A 21,029-nucleotide genomic window follows, 5' to 3' on the forward strand; every position below is an offset into this window, starting at 1 on the left:
TGAGAAAGGACAGGCCTCATTTATTTATAGAAAATGTCTAGAATTGTACCTTTCTATGCAAAGCGGTTACCAAATGCCCTGGTGTCACAGCTGCAGTGGGTGACACAACACAAGCATTTGCTTAATACCTGCAGACCATCTTCACCCCTTTGCAGCATCAAAAGAAAAGTACAATAGCTGAGGGGTTAGTGCATCCTCTGGCAATTACTCCTCTCATCCGTCGGCTTCCCTGAGTGATGAAATTCAGCTTCAGAGCTTGAGGTGCTGCGCGATCCAGCCCTGGACGGCTGTGACTTTGGTGTAGACACCAGGGAAGTATGGCCGGGCGCAGCCATAGCCCCAGCTTGTGATTCCTGCCAGAAACCACCGCCCTGAGGGTTCTTGACACGCCAGGGGTCCACCCGCATCGCCCTGCGGAGAGAGGAAAAGGTCCTGTGTCAAGCCAAAGAGGTGGCCCAGCCCCTAGCTGTGAGATGTGTGGGACACAGGAACGTTTGCTGCCCTGTTCCCCACCCCCAGGAGCTGCCTCCAGTGATGTGCTGGGATGCACAAGCTGAGGTCGGGGGGTCTGGAACAGAGGAGAGCATGTTCGGAGGCACAACAGGGTGATGAAAGGGGCTGCCTGTGTTCTCTGCCTTGGCGTTACGTCTCTGCACATTTCCCTGACCTGTCATAGGTCGGTGGGACGAGCAGAATGATGTGTATGGACTTAGATAATGGCAACAGCCAGTGGGGATGGGTGGACGGGCAGGGTAAGGGAGTCCACCCCGAGGTCTTGCCACAGGTTTGCTCTGTCCCAGCCGCAGCATTTGCTGCTCTCACACTCACTGAGCAACTGTCGACGGTGCCGTGCGGGAAGCCGGCACACAGCATCCTGCTGCTGATCTGGACGGGGTAGAACTTCTTGCAGGCCTGGTCTCCGATCACGTTCACTGCTGCTTTTTGCAGATGCTTTGACATGAGACCTGAGGACACAAGTATCTCTGTGAGTTTGCTGCAGAGCTGCTCAGAAGCAACAGCGTGTGTAGGAGAGGGGTTTCTCGCCAAAGGGAGAGACCTGCACTGGGAAGGGGAACGAGGCCCAGTTCCTCCCCAGCAGAGCAAGCACAGAAAGGTCCCTTCAGTGTGTGGTTTGTCAGGCTGCTCAGCTGACCAGATAAAATGGGACCAGGGTGGTCCCTGTGCTGCAGGAGCACAGCTGGAGCAGCTGCAAAGGGATGTGCAGCACTGTGATGGGACAGAGAAAGCTTGGGAGGGCTGCAGGAGGGCAGAGGTGTCACCAAGCAGAGGAGCACAGGGCCTGGCAGCTGGGGAGGAGACTGTGGTGACACCAGGGCTTGCCCAGGCTGGTGTCCCCTACAGGGGGACACACTGCTTGGGGCAGCGGAGCGGGAATCAATGATGTTTGGGCTCACAGGGGAGGGGGCATGTGGTGTGGTCATCACAGAATGTCCTGAGTTGGAAGGACCCACAAGGATCATGGAGTCCAACTCCTGTCCCTGCACAGGACACCCCACAGGTCACACCGTGTGTCTGAGGACATTGTCCAGTCTCTTCCTGAACACTGTCAGGTTGGGGCCGTGACACCTCCCTGGGGAGCCTGTTCCAGTGTCCAGCACCCTCTGGGTGAAGAACCTTTTCCTCTTGTCCAACCTGAACCTCAAGGATGTGGTGGAGCCCTCTCAGCCAGTACCTCCTTCCTTTGTGGAGCCCCAGCCTGTGATGAAGCATCTGGCTCCTTCATGGAAGATGTGTGAACTGTCTGGGAGACATATGGGTCTGATGGTGTTGCTGAACTTGACGGGCGTGTTCAGCTCCAGCAGTGCCACATCGTAGTCCAGGCTGTAGACGTTGTAAAAAGGGTGCTTGTAGATCCGGAATATTTTCTCCGTTTGGCCATCGATGCCATTCAGGAAGGGTGTTCCTAGAAAGGCCACCCACATTTTGGGGTCACTGTAACTGCAGAAAGACAGCAAACCTGGCTGTTAGGAGCATGGCCTCACAAGGAGGGCTGTTCCTCCGCTTGTGTGACTGGGATGCACCACGGCCACCCCTTGTGAGGCCAGGAACCCGTCTCCATCACAGTGCGGACATACCCAGGCTCTGCTCCACTCATTCGTCTTTGCACTTACCATCCGTAACAGGGACCGTGTGCTCCCCGTGGGGCACAGCATCCCAGCCATGGCGCTGGATGGGGAGGAAGCGTGAAGCCAAGAGCCACCTGGCTTCACGAGCCTATCTCAGACTTACATATCGAAGCAGTGAGCTGCGGAGAGCAGCCAGCGGTCGGCGATGAGGACAGCCCCGCACTTGTGCTCCTTCCGCCGAAGCCACAGGCTGACTTGCCAGGGCCACTCTCCTCGGGCCGCAGCGCTGCCACCCACGATCTTGCTGAAGGCCAGAGCAGTCGTTAAGCCACAATCTGGGACAGAAGAAGAGGCACCATGGTTTTAATTAACTGTAAGTGGAAGGGATATCTGCTCTCCTTCCATAGCCCGTGCCACGGTGGAGCCTTCTGGGGAGATGGACCCAGAGCAGTGGGATGTGATGAATTTTATTCACCCATAGGACTTGAGGGAATGGCAGAAGATGAGCCAGGGGAGGGTCAGTTGGACATGAGGAAAAGGTTCTTCACCCAGACGTGCTGGACACTGGAACAGGCTCCCCAGGGAGGTGTCACGGCCCCAACCTGACAGTGTTCAGGAAGAGACTGGACAACGTCTCAGACACATGGTGTGACCTGTGGGGTGTCCTGTGCAGGGACAGGAGTTGGACTCCATGATCCTGGTGGGTCCTTCCAGCTCAGGATGTTCTACGATTCTGTGATCTGACACAAGGCTGGGCAGACATGGCATATTTGGGAACTTGTTACCACAGATCACACCTTCCAGGGATGTGGTATGTGAGGAGGGGACGTTACAGCATCTTCTGGGCTGCCACGTTGTGCAGAGCTGTCTGGCCAGATCGTACCAGCTGACTGGCCAGGAGGCCCATGTGCTGGCAAACAAGTTCTAATGCTTATACAACAGGAGAAGAGGCCACGTTCCCTGGCAGAAAATTTGGACCCTGCTCGTCCAGCTTTATCTTATGATAGCCTCTGACAGAGCGGGTAGGACCTGCAGCACAAGGGGCTGGCCCAGGGCCCCAGTGTACAACGTGGGGCCCAGGGTGGCCCATGAGAAGTTGATGGTTGCACTGGGGAGGCTGGTGATGTAGAATAAGGCTGTATAGCAGCACTCACCGCAGTTGAGCTCATCGAAGCCGTTGCTGCAGTCAGCAATGCCGTCACATTCAGGATTTTCTTTTCCAATACAGATGTTGCTGGAACACTTGAAGGTGAAGCTGGTACAAGGCACCACTGGAAGGGAATAACCCAGAACTAGCTCAGCACCCTCTCTGCTGGGGCTGGAGCTCTCCCACCAACATGTCAATAAATCTGTCATCGGTTTTACCTGGGGTTTGGGTGGGCTTGGCAGGCTCCGTGGTTTGCAGGGCTGTGGAGGGTTCTTCGCTGGCTGTTGTGGTTCTGTCAGTTGGACTGGCAGCTGTTGCGCTGGGCTGGTGGGTGACGATGGCTGCAGCAGACGTTCCAGTGTTGGCTGAACTGGAAACGGTGCCTGTGCTGGGACTGGGCAGCTGCGAGATGGTGTCCAGGATCCAGTCTCTGAGTTTGGTAATTCTGGAGTACACGCCGGGATTCATAGGCTGGGCACAGCCGATTCCCCAGCTCACGATGCCAGCCAGATAGAACACTCCTGGGGTCACCTCGCAGGCCAAGGGTCCACCCGAATCTCCCTGAGGAAGAAGCAATGCCATGGTTGCTCGGGCCAGGTCTGCGTGGAGCTGCCCTACAGCCGCGCTGGGGGGACACAGCTGCCCCAAACTCTCCTTTCTCCAGCCCCGCGGGGCTGTTGCTGCCAGGCAGCGTGTGCGCAAGAGGCTGAACCTGGGGCCAGTGGCTCAGCCGGGCTCCACAGGTACAGGTGGCACTTGTCATGACAGTTAATAGCTCCTGACAGCACCTTCCCACAAGTCAAGGACAACCACCACCAACTACCACCATCTCACTGCCACAGGCTCCATCCAGGAGTCCAGTCTGGCCAGACAGGACAGTGGGATGTTGGTGGAAGTCATGCTCAACTTGACGGAGCTTTATTTACTTTTCTAAAGCTCCAAGGGTCAGTGGGCTGGGTTTTTTGAGCCAAGGTACACACGGATTACAGCCTGGCCACAGCAGCTCAGCAAATGTTTCCCGAGGATGCGCTGAGCAGAGTTAGCCCAGCTTTCTGCAACAGCCCACAGAGGAGCAGAGAGATTGCGGACTCTTACCTGGCAGGAGTCCACCTTCCCCTCCAGGAAGCCGGCACAGATCATTTGGTCAGTGAGGGAGAAGTTGTAGAGAAAGTCGCAGGTCTCCTGGTCTATGATGCCCACAGAAGCTTTCTGCAGGATCTCAGGCTTGGTGGCTGCGTGAAAACCACGGGACGAGTGAGCACAGCAGAGGGGAGTGGGAACTAACGGCTTTTAGACTGACCCAACGTGTATTGCAGGAAAACAGGCTCTAATCCCACCCAGAAGTTGAGTCCTGTAAGAGCTGCCCTGAGGCTCCTGGCTCACCCAAGATGGTTTTGTCCCCGTGCAGAGGACACATGGGCAGCAAGTTTCTCTTGTTCTGACAGCTTGTGGGCTCCTGGTCACCTGTCAGAGGGACAGCAGGACCTCTTTGGTAGCACACATGCCACCCTCAGGTCTTCTCCCTACAATCTTTGCACTTTCTAATTGCTTGGAACACCTTTGCGACCGAGTGTGGTTGCTGTGGCTGACGCTGTCCTGCCAGAGCTGGATCAGGTCTCTGAGGCAGCGTCCTGCTGTGCCTAACGGGGAGAATTACTGGGGGGAGCCCAGCAGTTTGCTCCTGGTTCCTGCCAAACTGCTCTCTCCATCTTCTTGTCTGCTGGTGGCTCCTAAATAACTGTGGTTTAAGGTTGTGCTCTGTATGCCTTATTCTTGCTAAGTCTTGTGTTTCTGCCAGTTCCTGACTGTCCCCGTTACTGTCCCCTGTGCTGTATGATCCCCAGACTCAGGCTTTGCTGCTCCAGAACCAATTAACTGGTAACGAAGGAGCACAAGTGTGATGGGAGCGGCTGAGGGACCTTGGGGTTCAGCCTGGAGAAGAGGAGCTGAGGGGAGACCTTCTGATCTCTGAACTGCCTGAAAGGAGCTTGGAGCCAGGGGGGGGTCGGGCTCTGCTCCCCAGGAACAAGCGCCAGGACCAGAGGAAACGGCCTCAGGTTGCACCAGGGGAGACTGAGGTTGGATCTGGGGAACAATTTCTTCCTGGAAAGGGTTGTCGGGCATTGGAACAGGCTGCCCAGGGCAGTGCTGGAGTCACCATCCCTGGAGGGGTTGGACAGACGGACATGAGGTTCTCAGGGACATGGGGCAGTGCCAGGGGTGGGTTATGGTTGGACTTGATGATCTTGAGGGTCTTTTCCAACCAAAACGATTCTATGATTCTATGAATGCATCACTGCTTACCATTCCCTTCCTCGAGGTGACCCCACCCAGAAATGATGCATTTCTTGCCAACGGGAAACTCCTGCGCAGCAGGCGGGACACAGATGGGCTGGATGTGTTTGGTGAAGACAAGAGGTGTCGCCAGCTCAAGCACAGCCACGTCGTAGTCCAGCATAATAGGGTTGTAGAGGGGATGCTGGATCACTCTGGTTACATTGACTTTCACCGCATTCTCGTCTGTTCCATTCAGTGATGTCGTCCCCACGTAGGCTTCAATCTCTTCTGAATGTGTCCTGCAAAATACAGAATCCTAAACATGCACGTTCACACACATGCCTACCACAAATTCTGACGCTGGAATTGCAGATAACTTTAAATGACGAGTGTTTGAAATGTTACTTTAGCAAAGCAGAGCCGAGCACATGGAAGAGCAGCTCTGCTAAGTCAGGCCCAAAGAACCGTTTCCAGCGGTGGCACTAGTTGGAGGGTCCTGAGGAGCAGGTAAACCTGTAGGAATCCTCACCTCACCTCCAGGAATTTGTCATTTCAGGAGCGCTCTGGCACACAGATGGTGTCTCTATGTTCAGTAGGTTTTGATGGATTTGGGGGTTTTATTTAGATTTTTCTAAAGTTGTGTTGTTTGTTTTGCTGGTTTTTTTTTTTTAACCTCGTGTGAATTGTAAACATTCACTTCTATGACATTTCTGAAGAACTGCTTCCTTTTCATTGTCTTCCACCTGCTCTTGGTGGTTATTTGATATCTTAGAAAAACAGTAAGAATGCATTTCCTAAACACTTTGTCTGTACCCTTTGTAACTGTATAGTCCCTATCACACACTCCCCACCCCGTTGTCTCTTTCCCCAGCTCTAGTCTGATCCATTTTGCTGTGCTTGTTACGGATGCTGGTCCACACCAGCTCATCCTCATGTCTTGCGTTTGCCATTTTACGTTATTCTAGCTCCCTGTGCAATGTTTGACAAGTCAGTGTGCTGTGAATTACCAGCAACATACTGGTAATCTCAGCCGTTTTTCTAATAATTACTATTTATTTGCTCTTTGCCAGTGCCCACAGAACTTTCTTCTCATGGCAAAATCCACAGTATTTCTGACCTTTTTCTGGAAGGTAAAAGCCGATGGAGACCCATCCTCATCTGCAGATGGGTAGCCCTGCTTCTTTGCAATGTGCCTCACTTCACACTTGCCTACCTTGCATTTCACTCGCTGCTTTATTGCCCGGCTATTTAACGCATAAGGTTGTTTTGAAACTCTTCGTAGTTAGTCCCCCACCGTTTCTGCCTTCAGGAATTTTTATTCCTGACAAACATCACCCTCTTGCTACTCGTTTCTTTATCTTGGTTATTTCTAAACCTGGACTTGGGGTCCTGCTGTTTAACGGAACTACGCAAAATCAAACTGACCATCCACCCTCTAAGAGCTGACCACGTGTCTCTATTTCCTATCTTACAGCCAATTTTTAAGGTTAAATTTCTTGCAGAAACTCTCTCGTGGTACCTTTCCTTTTCCACACATTAGATGCATTGCCCTTGCTCCCCGCCCAGGCTATTTTAACCTTTCCCTGCCTCATCCTGCCCTCCCCACAAAACCCCGTTTGCTATGAGTCTCTAACAGAAACTACTGTTGTTTTTCCCCAGTGCCGCAGCTGCGGGTTTGCTCCGCGGCCGCGCAGAGCTGAAAGCTCTGAGCTGGAAGGGCAGCGCTCGGCTCTCACTCGTTGAAGCAGTGAGCTGCCGACAGCAGCCAGCGGTCCCCGACCACGGTGGCTCCACAGAAGTGCCTCGAGTCTTCTCTCAGGCTGACTTGCCAGGGGATCTCTCCTCTGGAAGCGTCTGTTCCTCCCACAATCTTGCTGGGTTTAGAGAACCCGGGTCGCCCTCCGCACTCTGAACAAAAGCAAAAACGCGACTCGTCAGAATTCCTGGCAGAAGACAAGGAGAGACTTTTGCTGCCTCTAACCAGCAAATGTGAGCAGCAACGGGTCAGGGCCGAAGCGCGAGGGATCTGCCTGCTGATCGTGGCTTTCGCCCTGACTGCTGTTCGGCATCTTGCTCTTGGCAAGTCCTTAATCCTGTGCCTTTCTCAAAGGCAGAGTAACCAGCAGCTCTGTCCTTCTTAGTCTTACCATCCAGATAAAAAGTCAGTCCTCAATTTAGAAAAATACATCTGTGCCTCCCTGCAGAGCTGCTGGGAGGGCTCCGTGGAGCTGACAGGTCATCCTAGAGCCACCTGCCCTCCTTCCCTTCAGGGAGAAGCCGCATGGCTGCTGTGAATTTGCACCCATCGACTCTGAACTGTGGCAAACAAAAGTGAGTGGTCAACAGGTTGAACAGCATCAGATGCTGCTGTGTCTGAGTGCCCTGTTCTGGGCCTGCTGGAGCACAGACAGCAGACAAAATTCTACGTTCAGTCGCATAAGCAAAGGAGCTCATGGGACTCATCTCCGCAGGTGCTCGGTGACTTTGCCAGGCTGCTCTGGGCTGAGCCAGGGCCACCAGATAGTGTCACTTGTGCCTGGGCCATTAGCACTTCAGCTCCGTGGCAGAACAAACGCGACGTTTGGACCCGTGTCAGCCCCTTTTCATGCCACGGTGTGCCCACCCTGGGGGTGCTCGTACCTTGCGGTCTTGATGCCATCACCGGCTCGCTGGCAGCTGGGGGTGGTGACGCGGCGGGGATTGTGCCGGTGGTGGTGGCGTTTCGCTCCTCAGAGCCGACCACATCGCGGTTCGGACTGGAGTGGGGTAGAGGAATAGTGTCGATTGTGGAGGTGGAGGATGCAGAAATGGCATCCAAGATCCAGTCTCTGAGTTTGGTAACACGCGTGTAGACCCCGGGCCGCCTGGCTTCACCGCATCCGATTCCCCAGCTCACAATTCCTGCCAGGAAGAACTTGCCAGATGGTTCTTGGCAAACCAAGGGCCCACCAGAGTCACCCTGCAAGAGAAGGCAGATGGTGAGCTCGTCCTGGCCACCCTCAGCATCTCTGTGTCCCTGTGGCCCCCAGCTCAGCCCTGCTTATTGCCCCAGCCTAGTGACGAGTGAAGCATCTCCTGTGCCGGCCCTTGGCTGCTCCTCTGTGTGCACATGGTGCTGCTATTAGCAGTACCCTGGTGCCCTTGAGATGCCAGAAGAGCACAAGGACATTCTCCATAAAATTTGGGGTAAGCATTTCTACTGGTTGAATCATTTGTTAAACTGCTGCTCTGAAAGGTTAAGCCCAGCAGCCACTAAGCAGCCAGACGATGGGTGTTCACTGTATGACACACAACCCAGGGGGACCATGCTAAGCTTTGCATGATGTTTTCTTGATTTGGCCTGTGGTCCCCTGGTCAATTCTTTGGTACTGTGCAGCCGTATGAGTGTCACTGATGTAGGACATGAGGTGTCTGTGAAGCTGGCAGTGCCTTCTGGGGGCTGGATTGCTCTAGGTGAGTAATGAATAACCAGATGGGTCACGTTCATCATCCACCCTCGAAGCCCCGGTGCATTTGGTGCAGAAATACGAACCACTACCACCAGAGAAGGGCAGTTTTGCTCAGCTGCTGGCTGTGGCCAAACCACAGGGTCACCATGGACATCGCAGTCCCCTCTCCCCACACACAGGATTTTCTCCAGCTGACCACTTGCAGTGCCAGGCTGGACAAAGGCTAACTAGGGAAAGAAAACACCAAGCCATTCACCAAAAACTGCTGTGCATGTTTTAGTTTCTGCTGCCCTTTGCCATCTGGATTTTGATCTGAGGTCCTGCCAGGTACATCGGTAGCACCAGCCCTGATTACAGCGAAGGAAGTAAAGGAGTTAAATAGCCAAAAGAGCCCCTTACACAGGAGTGCCCGGCTCTAAGCACTAGAGAACATGTCCTCATTTTTGTCTTCTGCAGTCCCTGATCCCTGCTTGGGTCCAGGGCATCAAACTTTGGGGGGAACCATGACCATGGTGTTAGATGCTGCTTCTGACAGCGCTGCTTGGTGCGTACTGGGAAGGAACAGACTCGTGTGGGGACGTGTCCCAGCTTCGCTGGGCAGTGCTTACCTGGCAGGAGTCGATTTTCCCCTCCAGGTAACCAGCGCACATCATCCTGTCTGTGAGGGCATGGCTGTAGAGGCTGGAGCACAGCGCCTGGTCCAGCAGCTCCACCGTCGCTTTCTGCAGGAACTCGGGTTTCACCACTAAACGAGAAAGATGTGGCCGTGAGCTCCCCGCAGGGAACCTCACACGGGACCCGCTGCCCATGTTACAGCCACCCTGCCTGGCCAGAGCATGACCTGGGTGCATGAGGAAGAGTGTGACCAGCAGGTTCATCCTCCCCCTCTGCTCTGCCCTGGGGAGGCCCCATCTGCAGAACTGGGTCCAGTTCTGGGCTCCCCAGTTTAAGAAGGACAAGCAATTACTGGAGAAAGTCCAGTGGAGAGTTACAAAGATGCTGAGGGGTCTAGAGCATCTTTCTTATGAGGAAAGACTGAGAGCTGGGGCTGTTCAGCTGGAGAAGAGAAGCTGAGAGGGATCTGATCAATGGGATCAATATCTCAGGGTGGGTGTCAGAGGACGGACCAGACTCTGTTCAGTGGTGCCCAACGCCAGGGTGAGGGGCAGCGGGCACAGACTGAAACACAGGAGGGTCCATGTGAACAGGAGGAGAAACTTCTTTGCTGGGAGGTGCCAGAGCCTGGAGCAGGCTGCCCAGAGCGGGTGTGGAGTCTCCTTCTCTGAGACATTCAAACCCGCCTGGACCGACCTGTGTGATCTGCTCTGGTGACCCTGCGTGAGCAGGGGCTGGGCTGGGGGATCTACAGAGGTCCCTTCAACCTCAACCAGCCTGGGATGCTGGGATTCTGTGACCTGAGTTCCCTCCCCTCATGCCTCCGGCACCGCTCACACCCCACCACACCTCCCTCCTCTGCCTCGCTTTGCTTACAGAAATCCTCTCTGAGGTAGCCCCAGCCGGAGATGAGACACTTCTTTCTGGTGGGGAAGTGATGCCCAGCGCTTGGCAGGCACACGGGCTGGATGTACTTGGTGAAGGTCACCGGTCTCTTCAGCTCCAGCACGGCCACATCATAGTCAGCCGTGTCGGTGTTGTAGGAGGGGTGTGGGATGATGCGCGCGATGCCCATTTTCACCGCGCCGCTGTCTGAACGGAGGGAGGTGGTTCCGGTGTATGCTGCCCACATGGCTGGGTCCTGAAACCTGGAGGAGAGACGGTTGGGACCGTGTGAGCCCAGAGACACAGCATTGCCGGGTAGGCCAAAGCCGCTGCACCGCTGGGCAAACCAGAGCTGCTGCTGAGCTGGGCAAACCAGAGCCGCAGCATTGCTGGGCAAACCAGAGCCACAGTATCACGGGTAAACCAGAGCCACAGCATCGCTGGGCAAACCAGAGCTGCAGCATCACCTGCAAACCAGAGCCACAGCATCGCTGGGCAAACCAGAGCCGCAGCATCGCTGGGCAAACCAGAGCCACAGCATCGCTGGGCAAACCAGAGCCGCAGCATCACCTGCAAACCAGAGCTGCTGCTGAGCTGGTGCTGCCTCTGCTCATCCCACCTGCTCTGCGACGGGAGATCCCGGTGGGAAACCAGGCGTGACGGGGCAGGGGTACAGCGGGGGCTTGGAAGATCCGGCGGCTTTTGAAAACGGGGAAGAGGAGGGCAAGCTGGTGTGGCTGGAGCTTACTCGGTAAAGCAGTGAGCGGCAGACACCAGCCACTTCTTTGTGAGGATGGCGGCACCGCAGAAGTGCTCGTTGTTCTCTCGCAGGCTGACTTGCCAGGGGAACTCCCCTCGCGATGCCTCGGAGCCTCCGACGATCCGGCTGGCGGTCTGCATGGCGGGGCGGCTCCCGCAGTCTGCAATGGGAGAGAGACGGACAATCAGGGTCCCGCTCGCTGCACCCCGGCAAAGCGATCACGGGGCAAGTGGAAAAGCTGCTTCAGCTTCGTGCGCAATCCCAGCACTCATGCAAGCAGCAGGACATTGCCAGGGATGTCACAAGGATGTCACAGGACATCTCTTCTCTGCAGACATTCCAACCCGCCTGGACACCTTCCTGTGTAACCTCTTCTGGGTGTTCCTGCTCCGGCGGGGGGGTTGGACTGCATGAGCTTTCGAGGTCCCTTCCAACCCCTGACATTCTGGGATTCTGTGATTTAACCCGCAGGCTTGGAAAAGAGCACTGCAAAGCATTGGCCCATCAGAGCACCCTCCCTGAGACTCTTCTCAAGCAAGAAATTCTGAAGGGAAATATCTCATCCGGTTTCACAAGTTCAGCCACTGCCTTGTGACCTGCGCCCAGCAGCCCGTGGCCGCGCGGTGCGTGCCCCGCACGCCAGCCCACCGGGAAGCGGGGACTTGTCATGACCCTTCGCAGTTGGTGGTGGGACCAAGGTGTTTCTAGGGTACAACTCCCCTCATCCTGATGCAGACACTGGCCTGACAAGTTGTGCCATGTCCTTGGCTCACTTTGGTGCCCAGAAGCCCCGTCGGGGTCTGCAGCAGTGGTTTGTGGCTTGTCCCCCATGTCCAGGAGCCCGGCAGTGAGGGACTCACCGCAGCCCCGTTCATCAGAGCCATCAGCACAGTCTTTTCGGCCGTCGCATTCCGGGTTTTCTTTCCACAAGCACTGGCTGTTGCGGCAGCTGAACATGTCTCCGGGGCAGCTCCCTGGGGACAGCAAGGCTTGAGTCACTCCTGTCCTCTGCAGCCCTCCCAGAAACCATCCCCTGGCTTCCCCAGGGACAACACCGCGGTGTCCTTGTCCCTCAGCTCCCGGGCAGTGCCCGAGTCCCTGCGGGACGGAGCCGGGAGAGGAGCTGCAGCTCTTTCTGAGCTTGCAGGAGAAAGGGCTGCAGGGCCCTGGAGCACCAGCTCAGGAACAAGACGGGGTACAAACATCTCTGGTACCCACAGCGGGGCCACGGCGAGGGGAGGCTGCAGGTCAGGCTGCACAGCACAGCCACGGGAGCCGGGGCAGAGGGTCTGGCCGGACTCTCAGAATCACAGAATCATTTAGGTTGGAAGAGACCCTTAAGATCATTGAGTCCAACCATAACCTGACTCTAGCACTAAACCTTGTCCCTAAGAGCCTCATCTATACATCTTACCCGATTTCAGGCCAGGTCTGTGGGAAGAAACCTCACTGGGACCTGTGACAAAGTGGGAGGAAGGGGGGTTAGTGAGGGTGTCCCGGTGCTGTGTGTTCCTGTGGCCTGCGCTGGTCCCTGGCCAGGGCTGGCAGAGCCTTTGCTTCATCTGCTCCTCCTGCCCGGCCATTGCTTTCCCTGCCCCATGGCCAGTGCTGAGCTCCTGGACCGGTTCCCTTCCCACAGCCCTTCCTCGGTTTGCTCCGCGGTGCCCGTGCACAGCGGGGGAGCAGCACCTGCAGCGTCTGCAGCATCTGCAGCCCTGCGGGTGTTCAGGGCGACCCTGGGTGCAGGGAGAAGCTCCCAAGAGCTGCAGCTTTGAGGAGGCTCCAGGGCTAAAGCGATGCCGGGCTGCTGACTAGAGCCAAGGGCTGTCTGTGCACCCCCTGTCTGGGCTGCACGAGGCTCCCAAAACCCCAGGGACTCTGCCCGTCATTGCAGAGGGAGCTGTGGAGGAAACTACACCTGCATGTTTTCCAGGCACATTTTTTAAAAAATCTGCTGGATCTGGAATCCTGTGGTCACAAGCAACTCCACAGTCACTGAAGGAAAGGAGAATTTCTAAATCAGGTGGTTTCAGAGAGTAGTTCAAATATGATAAATATCTACCTAAGCAGGAATTGCTGCTACAGCTCTGAGGACAGCCTAAAGTACAGAGAACTCAGCAGTTAACCTCCTGAACCTTGATCTCTTTTCCCCCAGGCCGGTTCCAGCTGCTACAAAACAAAAGAAGCTGCAATTTATGCTTTGGGCTCTGTTGTTGCTGCAGGTCCCTGAAGCTGCCCTCTATTGAGCAACCACCAAGATCTGGGCATGATTCTGCAGCTGTCTTGTGAACCTGGTAGCACCTGGGAGCCAGGCAGAGCATCTTTCACAGGTTTGCTTGGGTGCCAGGCAGCACCTTCGTCTCTAACATCGCCGCTGGGCATGAAGCCTTGACTGGACACCCAGAGCTGCAGCCCTGCAGTGGTTTGGCCGAGACACAGCTTGTCGTTTTCACAGCATCCCAGGCTGGTTGGGTTGCAGGACCTCTGTAGATCCCCCAGCCCAGCGCTGCTCACGCAGGGTCACCAGAGCAGATCACACAGGTCGGGCCAGGCGGGTTTGAATGTCTCAGAGAAGGAGACTCCACACCCGCTCTGGGCAGCCTGGTCCAGGCTCTGGCACCTCCCAGCAAAGAAGTTTCTCCTCCTGTTCACATGGACCCTCCTGTGTTTCAGTCTGTGCCCGCTGCCCCTCACCCTGGCGTTGGGCACCACTGAACAGAGTCTGGTCCATCCTCTGACACCCATCCTGAGATATTGATCCCATTGATCAGATCCCTCTCAGCTTCTCTTCTCCAGCTCAACAGCCCCAGCTCTCTCAGTCTCTCCTCAGCACAGAGATGCTCCAGACCCCTCCGCATCTTCGTAGCCCTTGCTCGACTCCCTCCAGTCATTCCTTGTCCTTCTTAAACTGCGGAGCCCAGAACTGGACCCAGTTCTGCAGATGGGGCCTCCCCAGGGCAGAGCAGGGGGGGAGGATGAACCTCCCTGACCTGCTGCTCACACTTTTCCTAATGCCCCCCAGGTCCCATTGGCCTCTTGGCCACAGGGCACATTGGTGGCTCATGGTCACCCTGTTGTCCCCCAGAACTCCCAAGTCCTCCTCTGCAGAGCTGCTTTCCAGCAGCTCAACCCCAACCGGTACTGGTGCCTGGGGTTGCTCCTCCCCAGCTGCAGGACCCTACACTTGCCCTTGTACGGTGTTGGGGGTATTTTTGCTGCTGTGACCTTTGGTGCCAGCAGCACTGGCACAGAGCACCTGGCTCCGGCCGGGAGAGGAACGTACCTGTAAGCGAAGCCGAGGAGATGGTCCCGTAGGCAGGCAGGGCCAGGCCCCGGCCGTGCAGCGCGGCCGCCAGCCCGTGTCTCAGCGCCGCCTCCTCCACCGCCGAGCTCAGCGGCTGCGAATCCTGCGGGGCGAAGCGGAGGCGGAAGCGGACGATCACGCTTGAGTTTCCATTCCTGCTGGAAGGCAGAGAATCAATGGCTACGTTGGCTCTGTGGTCAGTACAAGGGACAGGCTCTTGTGAACCCAAGAGATGCAAAACTAATTCTTAATAATTTAAGGCGCAAGTTTCTTTGGCGACGTGCTCTGGGTTGAAATCGTCATTTCCATTTTTCTCTTCAGCCCAAAGCTCAGCTTTGTTTCAACAAAGCAGTTTTCCTCCGCCTTTCTGACTACATTTCCAAATGAAGGAACCCAGAACATTGGTGTGATCCCAGAAGAAATTCTAGCCTTGACCAAAAGGTAGTTTGTACTAGGTTTGAACAAGAACAGAGGTGTGAGCTCACCTTCTTGGTGGAGCTCACGAGGATGCCCAGAGCACGAACTGCCCACACTCACCTGTAGCCCAGGATGGTGCAACCGGTGCAGCTCCAGTCCAGCTGGGAGTCCTGGACACTGGACAGGAACTGCAAAGCAAAGAATGACGGTCACACACTTACCGGGCAGAAGACCCCAGAGAGATGGGACTAGAGGATGCCTGGGATTTTGCAGGGAGCTGGAGGTGGCTGAGGCATCTCCTCTTGTCTCTGTAGGCAGCAGGACCACCAGTGTCCAGCCCACGTGTGGCCCTTTGCCCACCCTGGCTCAGGGCGCGGGGCAGAACATCCCTGCTTTAGGCCTTCCTACCGCCTCTCTTTCGCCAGGAACAGGCCTGAGCACACATTTCCCACTCTGCAAACGCCACTTAGGGCCCTGACACGGCCTCTGGAAGTGCAGCTCAGCCCCCTGCTGATGTTTAAGACACCCCTGTTTTCCTCCTGCTCTTGGCATCCACATCCCGCTGAACGAGGACAGTTGAGCCGGACCCAGTGGAACCGCCACAGTCTTTTCCTGTCAAGGCCAGCGGAACTCACCAGCCTCTCCAGCGCAGGCGTCAGCACCCTGTAGTAGTCGGAGGTCTCCGTCTGTAAGCTGCTGTTGAACGCGATTCCTCGCAGCTCCACTGTGTGCTCAAAGCTGGTCTCTGCCGCAGGGTGACAGGCTGAAGGGAGGGAAGGTGTCTGTCACAGCGCAAAGGACACACGGGCATCCGGGGCCGTGGCTGGACCCAGCTTTGCTCGCTGTCTGCTTTGGAACACAGATCTCGTCGTGTCCTTTAGACCCACCCTGGTCTGAGCAGCTCGACTGTCCCTGGTCACCCCCGGCTGCCTTGGGGGTGCCGCTTGGCCAAGCAAAAGGAGAATTTTGCACCAAACTAATTTAAGCATGAGAATGGTGGATTTTTTTTTCAAGCCTGAGACAAAAGTCCACGAACGGATGGGTACAGCCTGGCAGTGCACTCCCAGACTGGCCCCATCCTCGCAGGAACAGGCTGGGGAAAGGCGCGTTGGGCAGCGAAGGCAGCTCAGGAATTCGTACGGCACTGGTGAGATGTCGGGTTGGGGTCTACCCCAGGGCACCGGTGCGAGGTGGCATCTGGCCATGGGGCCCCAGAGGCAACAGGAGCGGGGTGGGAGAGGCAAGGAGACGGTGTCACCCACTGGAGAGTGCCCAGAGGAGGGACACGAAGCTGCTGAAGGGGTTGTGGGGGAAGCCGTGTGAGGAGCGGCTGAAGTCCCTGGGTTTGTTCAGCTGGAGCAGAGGAGACTGAGGGCAGAGCTCATGGGGCTGCAGCTTCAGCAGGGGAGCAGGAGGGGCAGGGCTGAGCTCTTCTCTCTGGGACAGTGACAGAACCCAGGGAATGGCAGAAGATGTGCCAGGGGAGGGTCAGCTGGACATGAGGAAAAGGTTCTTCACCCAGAGGTGCTGGACACTGGAACAGGCTCCCAGGGAGGTGTCACGGCCTCAACCTGACAGTGTTCAAGAAGAGACTGGACAACGTCCTCAGACACACGGTGTGACCTGTGGGGTGTCCTGTGCAGGGACAGGAGCTGGACTCCACGATCCTGGTGGGTCCTTCCAGCTCAGGACATTCTATGGTTCTATGAGTAAACCAGGCAATGGTCAATGGCAGGAGGTGGCTGGGGTAGCAAGTCACAGCAACAAGAAATTTGGCAGTCACAGGGTGAGATTAGAGAGGAGGAACAGAGCACACGTGTCATGCAACACTGAAGATTAAGTGCTTCAAAGTTTGATATTCAGAACAAGCTGACTACAGCCCTTGCAGTTCGTGTGTATGTGGGGAGAGCTGACCACATTTTGTCCTCAGCAAAAGGCTTCCGAGGATTTTTGCTATGAGGACTGTGAGCTGCACAGACCATTTCTCTTTCTTTTTTTTGAGCAGATAAGCTGAAAGAAGGTACCGGGCTGCACACTCACCCAGCAGGATCCCCAGGTAGAGCGCGGTCACAGTGCCCACCACGGCAGCAGCCGCCGTCACCTTCCAGCAGCTGGGCCTTGGTCCCCTGCTCTGGGTGCTCAGCACCGGCTTCATCTGCTCCATGTTTGCTGAGCAGCTCTACAAATGGCTTCTGCGATTAAAAAGAAGAGGAGGAGAAGAACCAGACTCAGATGAAGAGCAACAAGCCAGCTATGGTTACCCCAGGAGCTCCAACCAGTGCATTATCACAAGCAAAAGGATGGACGCACACGACATCCCCCGAATGTGCCTCAGGCTGCCGCCAGATTTTACTAATAAATCCAGGTTAAAGGACCTGAACACATCAACCACGGTGGCCCCTTCCTGCCTGGTTCCCCTTCCTTTTCTTCCTAGGAGGCCACCGCTGAGCACGGCCATGTCCCTCGTGAACACGAACCAGCCTGGTGCCTCCATCTCCGCGCTCTGCACGGGCACTTTTGGTGACACCAGCTCTGGGTGAGCGCTGAACCGGTGTCCCAGCACCACAGGCCCTGCCTGGGGTCCGGCCAGGACGGCACATGGTCCCTGCTCTTCAGCAGCAGCCCCAGGCCTGCTCCGCAGCAGGTCCTACCACCCATGACGGACTAGTAAGAGTGCAGACAGAAAAACAAGATAAATGCCCTATTTTGGGCACTTTTGAGATCATATTTGGGGTACTGAGCATCTTCAGTGCATGAAAAGCATTGAGGTACTTGATCAAGTCCGGCAGGGACCAGGCCTGGTGCCTTTGCTCGTTATTTCCGCCTCAGACATCACCCCTGGTGAAGATCCTAAAACCAACCGGCATCACTAGCAGATGTTTTGGTGCCGCTCAGGAGTCGTGGGGCCACAGTAGCAGGTGGAACAGTTGGGTTGGAAAGGACATCTATCTCCAAGCAATCCTATAGGCCTGCCAAAAACAAGACCAGATTGCAGTCTCAGCCTCAAATACAAAACTCTGCAGTCCAAGGAGAGAGCTGTGGAGGGAGACCTGCCTGGTCTTCCAGCTATTAAATATACCAAAGCAATTGGATTGAAAACTGCAAGAATCTTCGGCTGCTTCTACTGGACGAGTCTGACTTGGCTACTGCAACCCTGACACTCGGCTACTTGCATCCCCATGGTATATGTTCTGTGGATTAAAACCGGCTAAGACAGAAACTTCGCCCTGTAGCTGTTTACGGGGCAGGTTCCAGGGTGAAGTTTGATATGTAGCCCAATGCTACTCCATGTTTTTGCAAGAATTGTGACAGAAATATAAAATCACAGTCGGTAACTTCGGTGGATGACAAAACTCCCTGCAGTGGAGCTCCCAGTGCCTAGTGATGCAGAGCAATTAATCTGTGCTTTAATTACAGCTATGATACCACCCTGATGAGCGGTTTCTCCTTCCCCGTGCTCAGCACTGACCCTGGTGCTTTCGGTATTTCCCGTGAAATGGCACAAACCTGCACAGGAACCAAACCCCCTCCATATGATCTTTCCTGCCTCCTGGGATCGACCCAGTGGCCTCTGCCAGACCTGTTCCAGTACATCGATGCTTTTTGCGCGCTGAAGATGCTCAGACGGGACACAGGACTCCAACTGTGATCTCAGAAGTGCCAAAAATAGGGCATTTATCTTGCTTTTCTGTCTGCACTCCCACTAGTACAAACCAGACCGTTGCTGGCTTTTTTTTTCTTTTTTTGCACATCAAAACTGGATATCGATAGGAATTAAACAGCCTGGGATATTCTCCTCTATCCCCAGCCATTCCATCAGCTGTACTTCAGCCCTGTTAGTTTTTACAAGAAGCCTAACGGGACAAGAAGGGGCACCGGTTTCCTCTGGCCCTAAAATGTGTTATATTAAATTACTGGATTAATATTCCTCCCAGGCTGGCAGAAGACACACGGCCCTTCTCTTCAGACCGGTGCACAAAAGTCCATCTAAGACAATTTGGTTGGTCAGAGATGAAATACATCAAGTTCAACCTTCTCGCCAAAGGTCCAGAGTTCCTCAGCTTCAGGGTGAGTTTTTTGAGGACTCAACCTCGAGCTGCTGGGAAACTTCAGATTTACAGGTCACAGAAGAGTCTTGGCAAGGCAAGTTCATCTCTCAGATTTACCCTGCCTGGATATCAACAGCTTCAAGAACATAAAACCCACTCAGCTTTTCCTTCCTCAGTCCCGAATTCTGTCCTGCCATGGGACAGCTCGTCTGGTCCCTTCCTACCGGTTCAGAAGATGCTGTGAGTGGTTGGGCTGCAAGAGGAGCAATTTATTGATACGATAAATCAGGCTGTGACTTCAGCAAACAGGGAACCTGTGGAGGAACAGCCTTTTCTAATGCAAATACACCCAGCAATGAAAGAGAAAGAGGGAGGAAAGCAACCCAGGACCCAGGGAGCAGCAGCAGTTTCAGAAGAGCTTTTCAGTGTTTTCCAAGAGGCGTCAGCAGCTCTTTAAACAGAAGCCTCCAGATAAGAGATTTTCAAAGGTCACTTCTTTGTGAGGCAACGGACAGAGAGAAAGGGGAGAGGAAGGGAGAGGCTGTCCAAGATGCCTCTTTTTTTTCTAGCAGACCTCCAAATATTCTTTTTCTGCGGTAACTGAGCCTGGCAGAGATCGGCACGTTGGGCCCCTGTGTTTTTTCTAACAGTATCTCCGTTTGACAATTCAGCTCTGGCTGAGAGGAGACAGGTAGAAACATTTTTTTTTCCAGTGGTCCTTGTGACCTGGATACATACAGATGAGCAATCCGTCCTCCGCGCTTCCAACAGGTTTTGGAGTCACGGGCTCTCTTGCAGGATGCTGAATAAGCTCAAAAAGCTGGTCCAGATACGCTGACCAGTGGTCTTACTACCAATGGGCTTTACAGGTAGGACAACGGCATCTGAGAAAAAAAAAGAACAGGCAAAATTGGCTATGGCTGGGTGTTATTTTGATGATACAAGTGAGATTGAACTAATCAGGGTCCCGCCTGCTACTTCTCCAGCTTCTCCTGTTGCTCCTCTGCCATCCTCCACCACAAGGACACGGCCAAACCTCTTGTCTGATCTGGTGAGCAGAGGAAAGGAACAGGGAAGAAAACACAGGAAAGAAACAGCGGTACCCATGTCTTCAAAAGTCAACTTCGTTTACAGATAATGAATATGAGAAAAAACTAACGTCCCCAACTGGCACAGCCCAGGCTGCTCTGGAGTCTTTGGGCATTTCTACATTTTAGCATGTCTGGATGGTTTTCTCCAACACGATGATTATAACAGGCAGCCAACGTGCTGCAACCATTTGAATGACCGTGCGTTAATAAAACATTTGCTTTATGCCACATTAAGCTGGTACCATTCCGGGGTGGTCTGGCTCCCAGCGCAGCACCAGCGTGTCTGCTGAGCCTTCAGACACAAGGGTTGTAAAACCGTCTGGTGGCCTAAGGTCACACCTGTGAGTCCTCGCCCAGACAGAGCCTTTGCGAAACGATGGCATTGGTATGAAAAACATGCGACTTGCTTGGGGCAGACAAGACGATCAACAGCAAACCCACCTGCAGCCTCAGGAAATCACGGTCAAAGGTGAGCGAAGGACTTAAGGGTTTTATCACCGAGATAAGACCCGTGGCACTTCAGAGGAGGAATACGGCAGAAGCAGAATCACTTTGGTCTAGAAGGAGAAAGCCCAAAATGAAAAAGGAGATTCCAGTGTGCCTCGTTTGGTGGGTTCACCATTAAAAAAATCACAGGTGCCAGGACAACAAACCACATCTGTGCCACCAAACCACATCTGTGCCACCAAACCACATCTGTGCCACCAAACCATGAGCTGGAGCAAGACAGAAGATGGTCACTTGCACTAAGTGAAAGCAGAAGCACGACCAGAGGAGATGAAGAGGTGTGGGTGTGCAAACAGGTCTGCTGAGAACAACAAAACCCAAATATCTCAGTTAAAATGGGGCCAAGCCTTGTGATTTTTTTTTCCTTACAGTTGGGAGTTTAATTGTGTGCAAACGGGGCTCAGCGACTTGGGGCAGCAGCCACTGATGGGAGGTGGGATA

General features: G+C 54.7%; 1 protein-coding gene across 3 annotated transcripts; it reads right to left on the reverse strand.

The window, feature by feature from the left end:
• Positions 1-22: 22 nt before the first annotated feature.
• TMPRSS9 (transmembrane serine protease 9) lies at positions 23-19,831 on the reverse strand. 3 transcript variants are annotated; one of them, XM_065652398.1, is made up of 20 exons: positions 19,729-19,831; positions 16,982-17,133; positions 15,577-15,704; positions 15,062-15,129; positions 14,504-14,679; positions 12,635-12,676; positions 12,081-12,194; positions 11,209-11,380; positions 10,452-10,723; positions 9,569-9,705; positions 8,152-8,470; positions 7,248-7,419; positions 5,539-5,810; positions 4,330-4,466; positions 3,453-3,795; positions 3,242-3,358; positions 2,251-2,422; positions 1,694-1,959; positions 829-965; positions 23-411 (listed from the first exon to the last, which is right to left on the reverse strand). In XM_065652398.1, the coding sequence occupies exons 2-20, from the start codon at positions 17,103-17,105 to the stop codon at positions 250-252; spliced, it is 3,330 nt and encodes a 1,109-aa protein (XP_065508470.1). In that variant the 5' UTR covers positions 17,106-17,133; positions 19,729-19,831; the 3' UTR covers positions 23-249. The 3 variants fall into 3 exon arrangements, with proteins under 3 accessions (XP_065508470.1, XP_065508469.1, XP_065508471.1); XM_065652397.1 differs by having other exon boundaries at positions 14,504-14,682; XM_065652399.1 differs by lacking the exons at positions 12,081-12,194; positions 12,635-12,676 and having other exon boundaries at positions 14,504-14,682.
• Between the last annotated feature and the right edge of the window lie 1,198 nt (positions 19,832-21,029).

The sequence above is a fragment of the Caloenas nicobarica genome, chromosome 27 (genome assembly GCF_036013445.1).
Source record: "Caloenas nicobarica isolate bCalNic1 chromosome 27, bCalNic1.hap1, whole genome shotgun sequence".
NCBI lineage: Eukaryota > Metazoa > Chordata > Aves > Columbiformes > Columbidae > Caloenas > Caloenas nicobarica.

Bases quoted from the DNA above. Each gene is read 5' to 3' on its own strand.
- TMPRSS9 (XM_065652397.1), bottom strand. From the start codon at position 17,105: ATGGAGCAGATGAAGCCGGTGCTGAGCACCCAGAGCAGGGGACCAAGG. The intron at 2,423-3,241 runs GTGAGTGCTGCT...CTTCTGTCCCAG, and splicing joins CTTCGATGAGCTCAACTGCG to ATTGTGGCTTAACGACTGCT. The intron at 1,960-2,250 runs GTAAGTCTGAGA...GTCTTTCTGCAG, and splicing joins GCAGCTCACTGCTTCGATAT to TTACAGTGACCCCAAAATGT.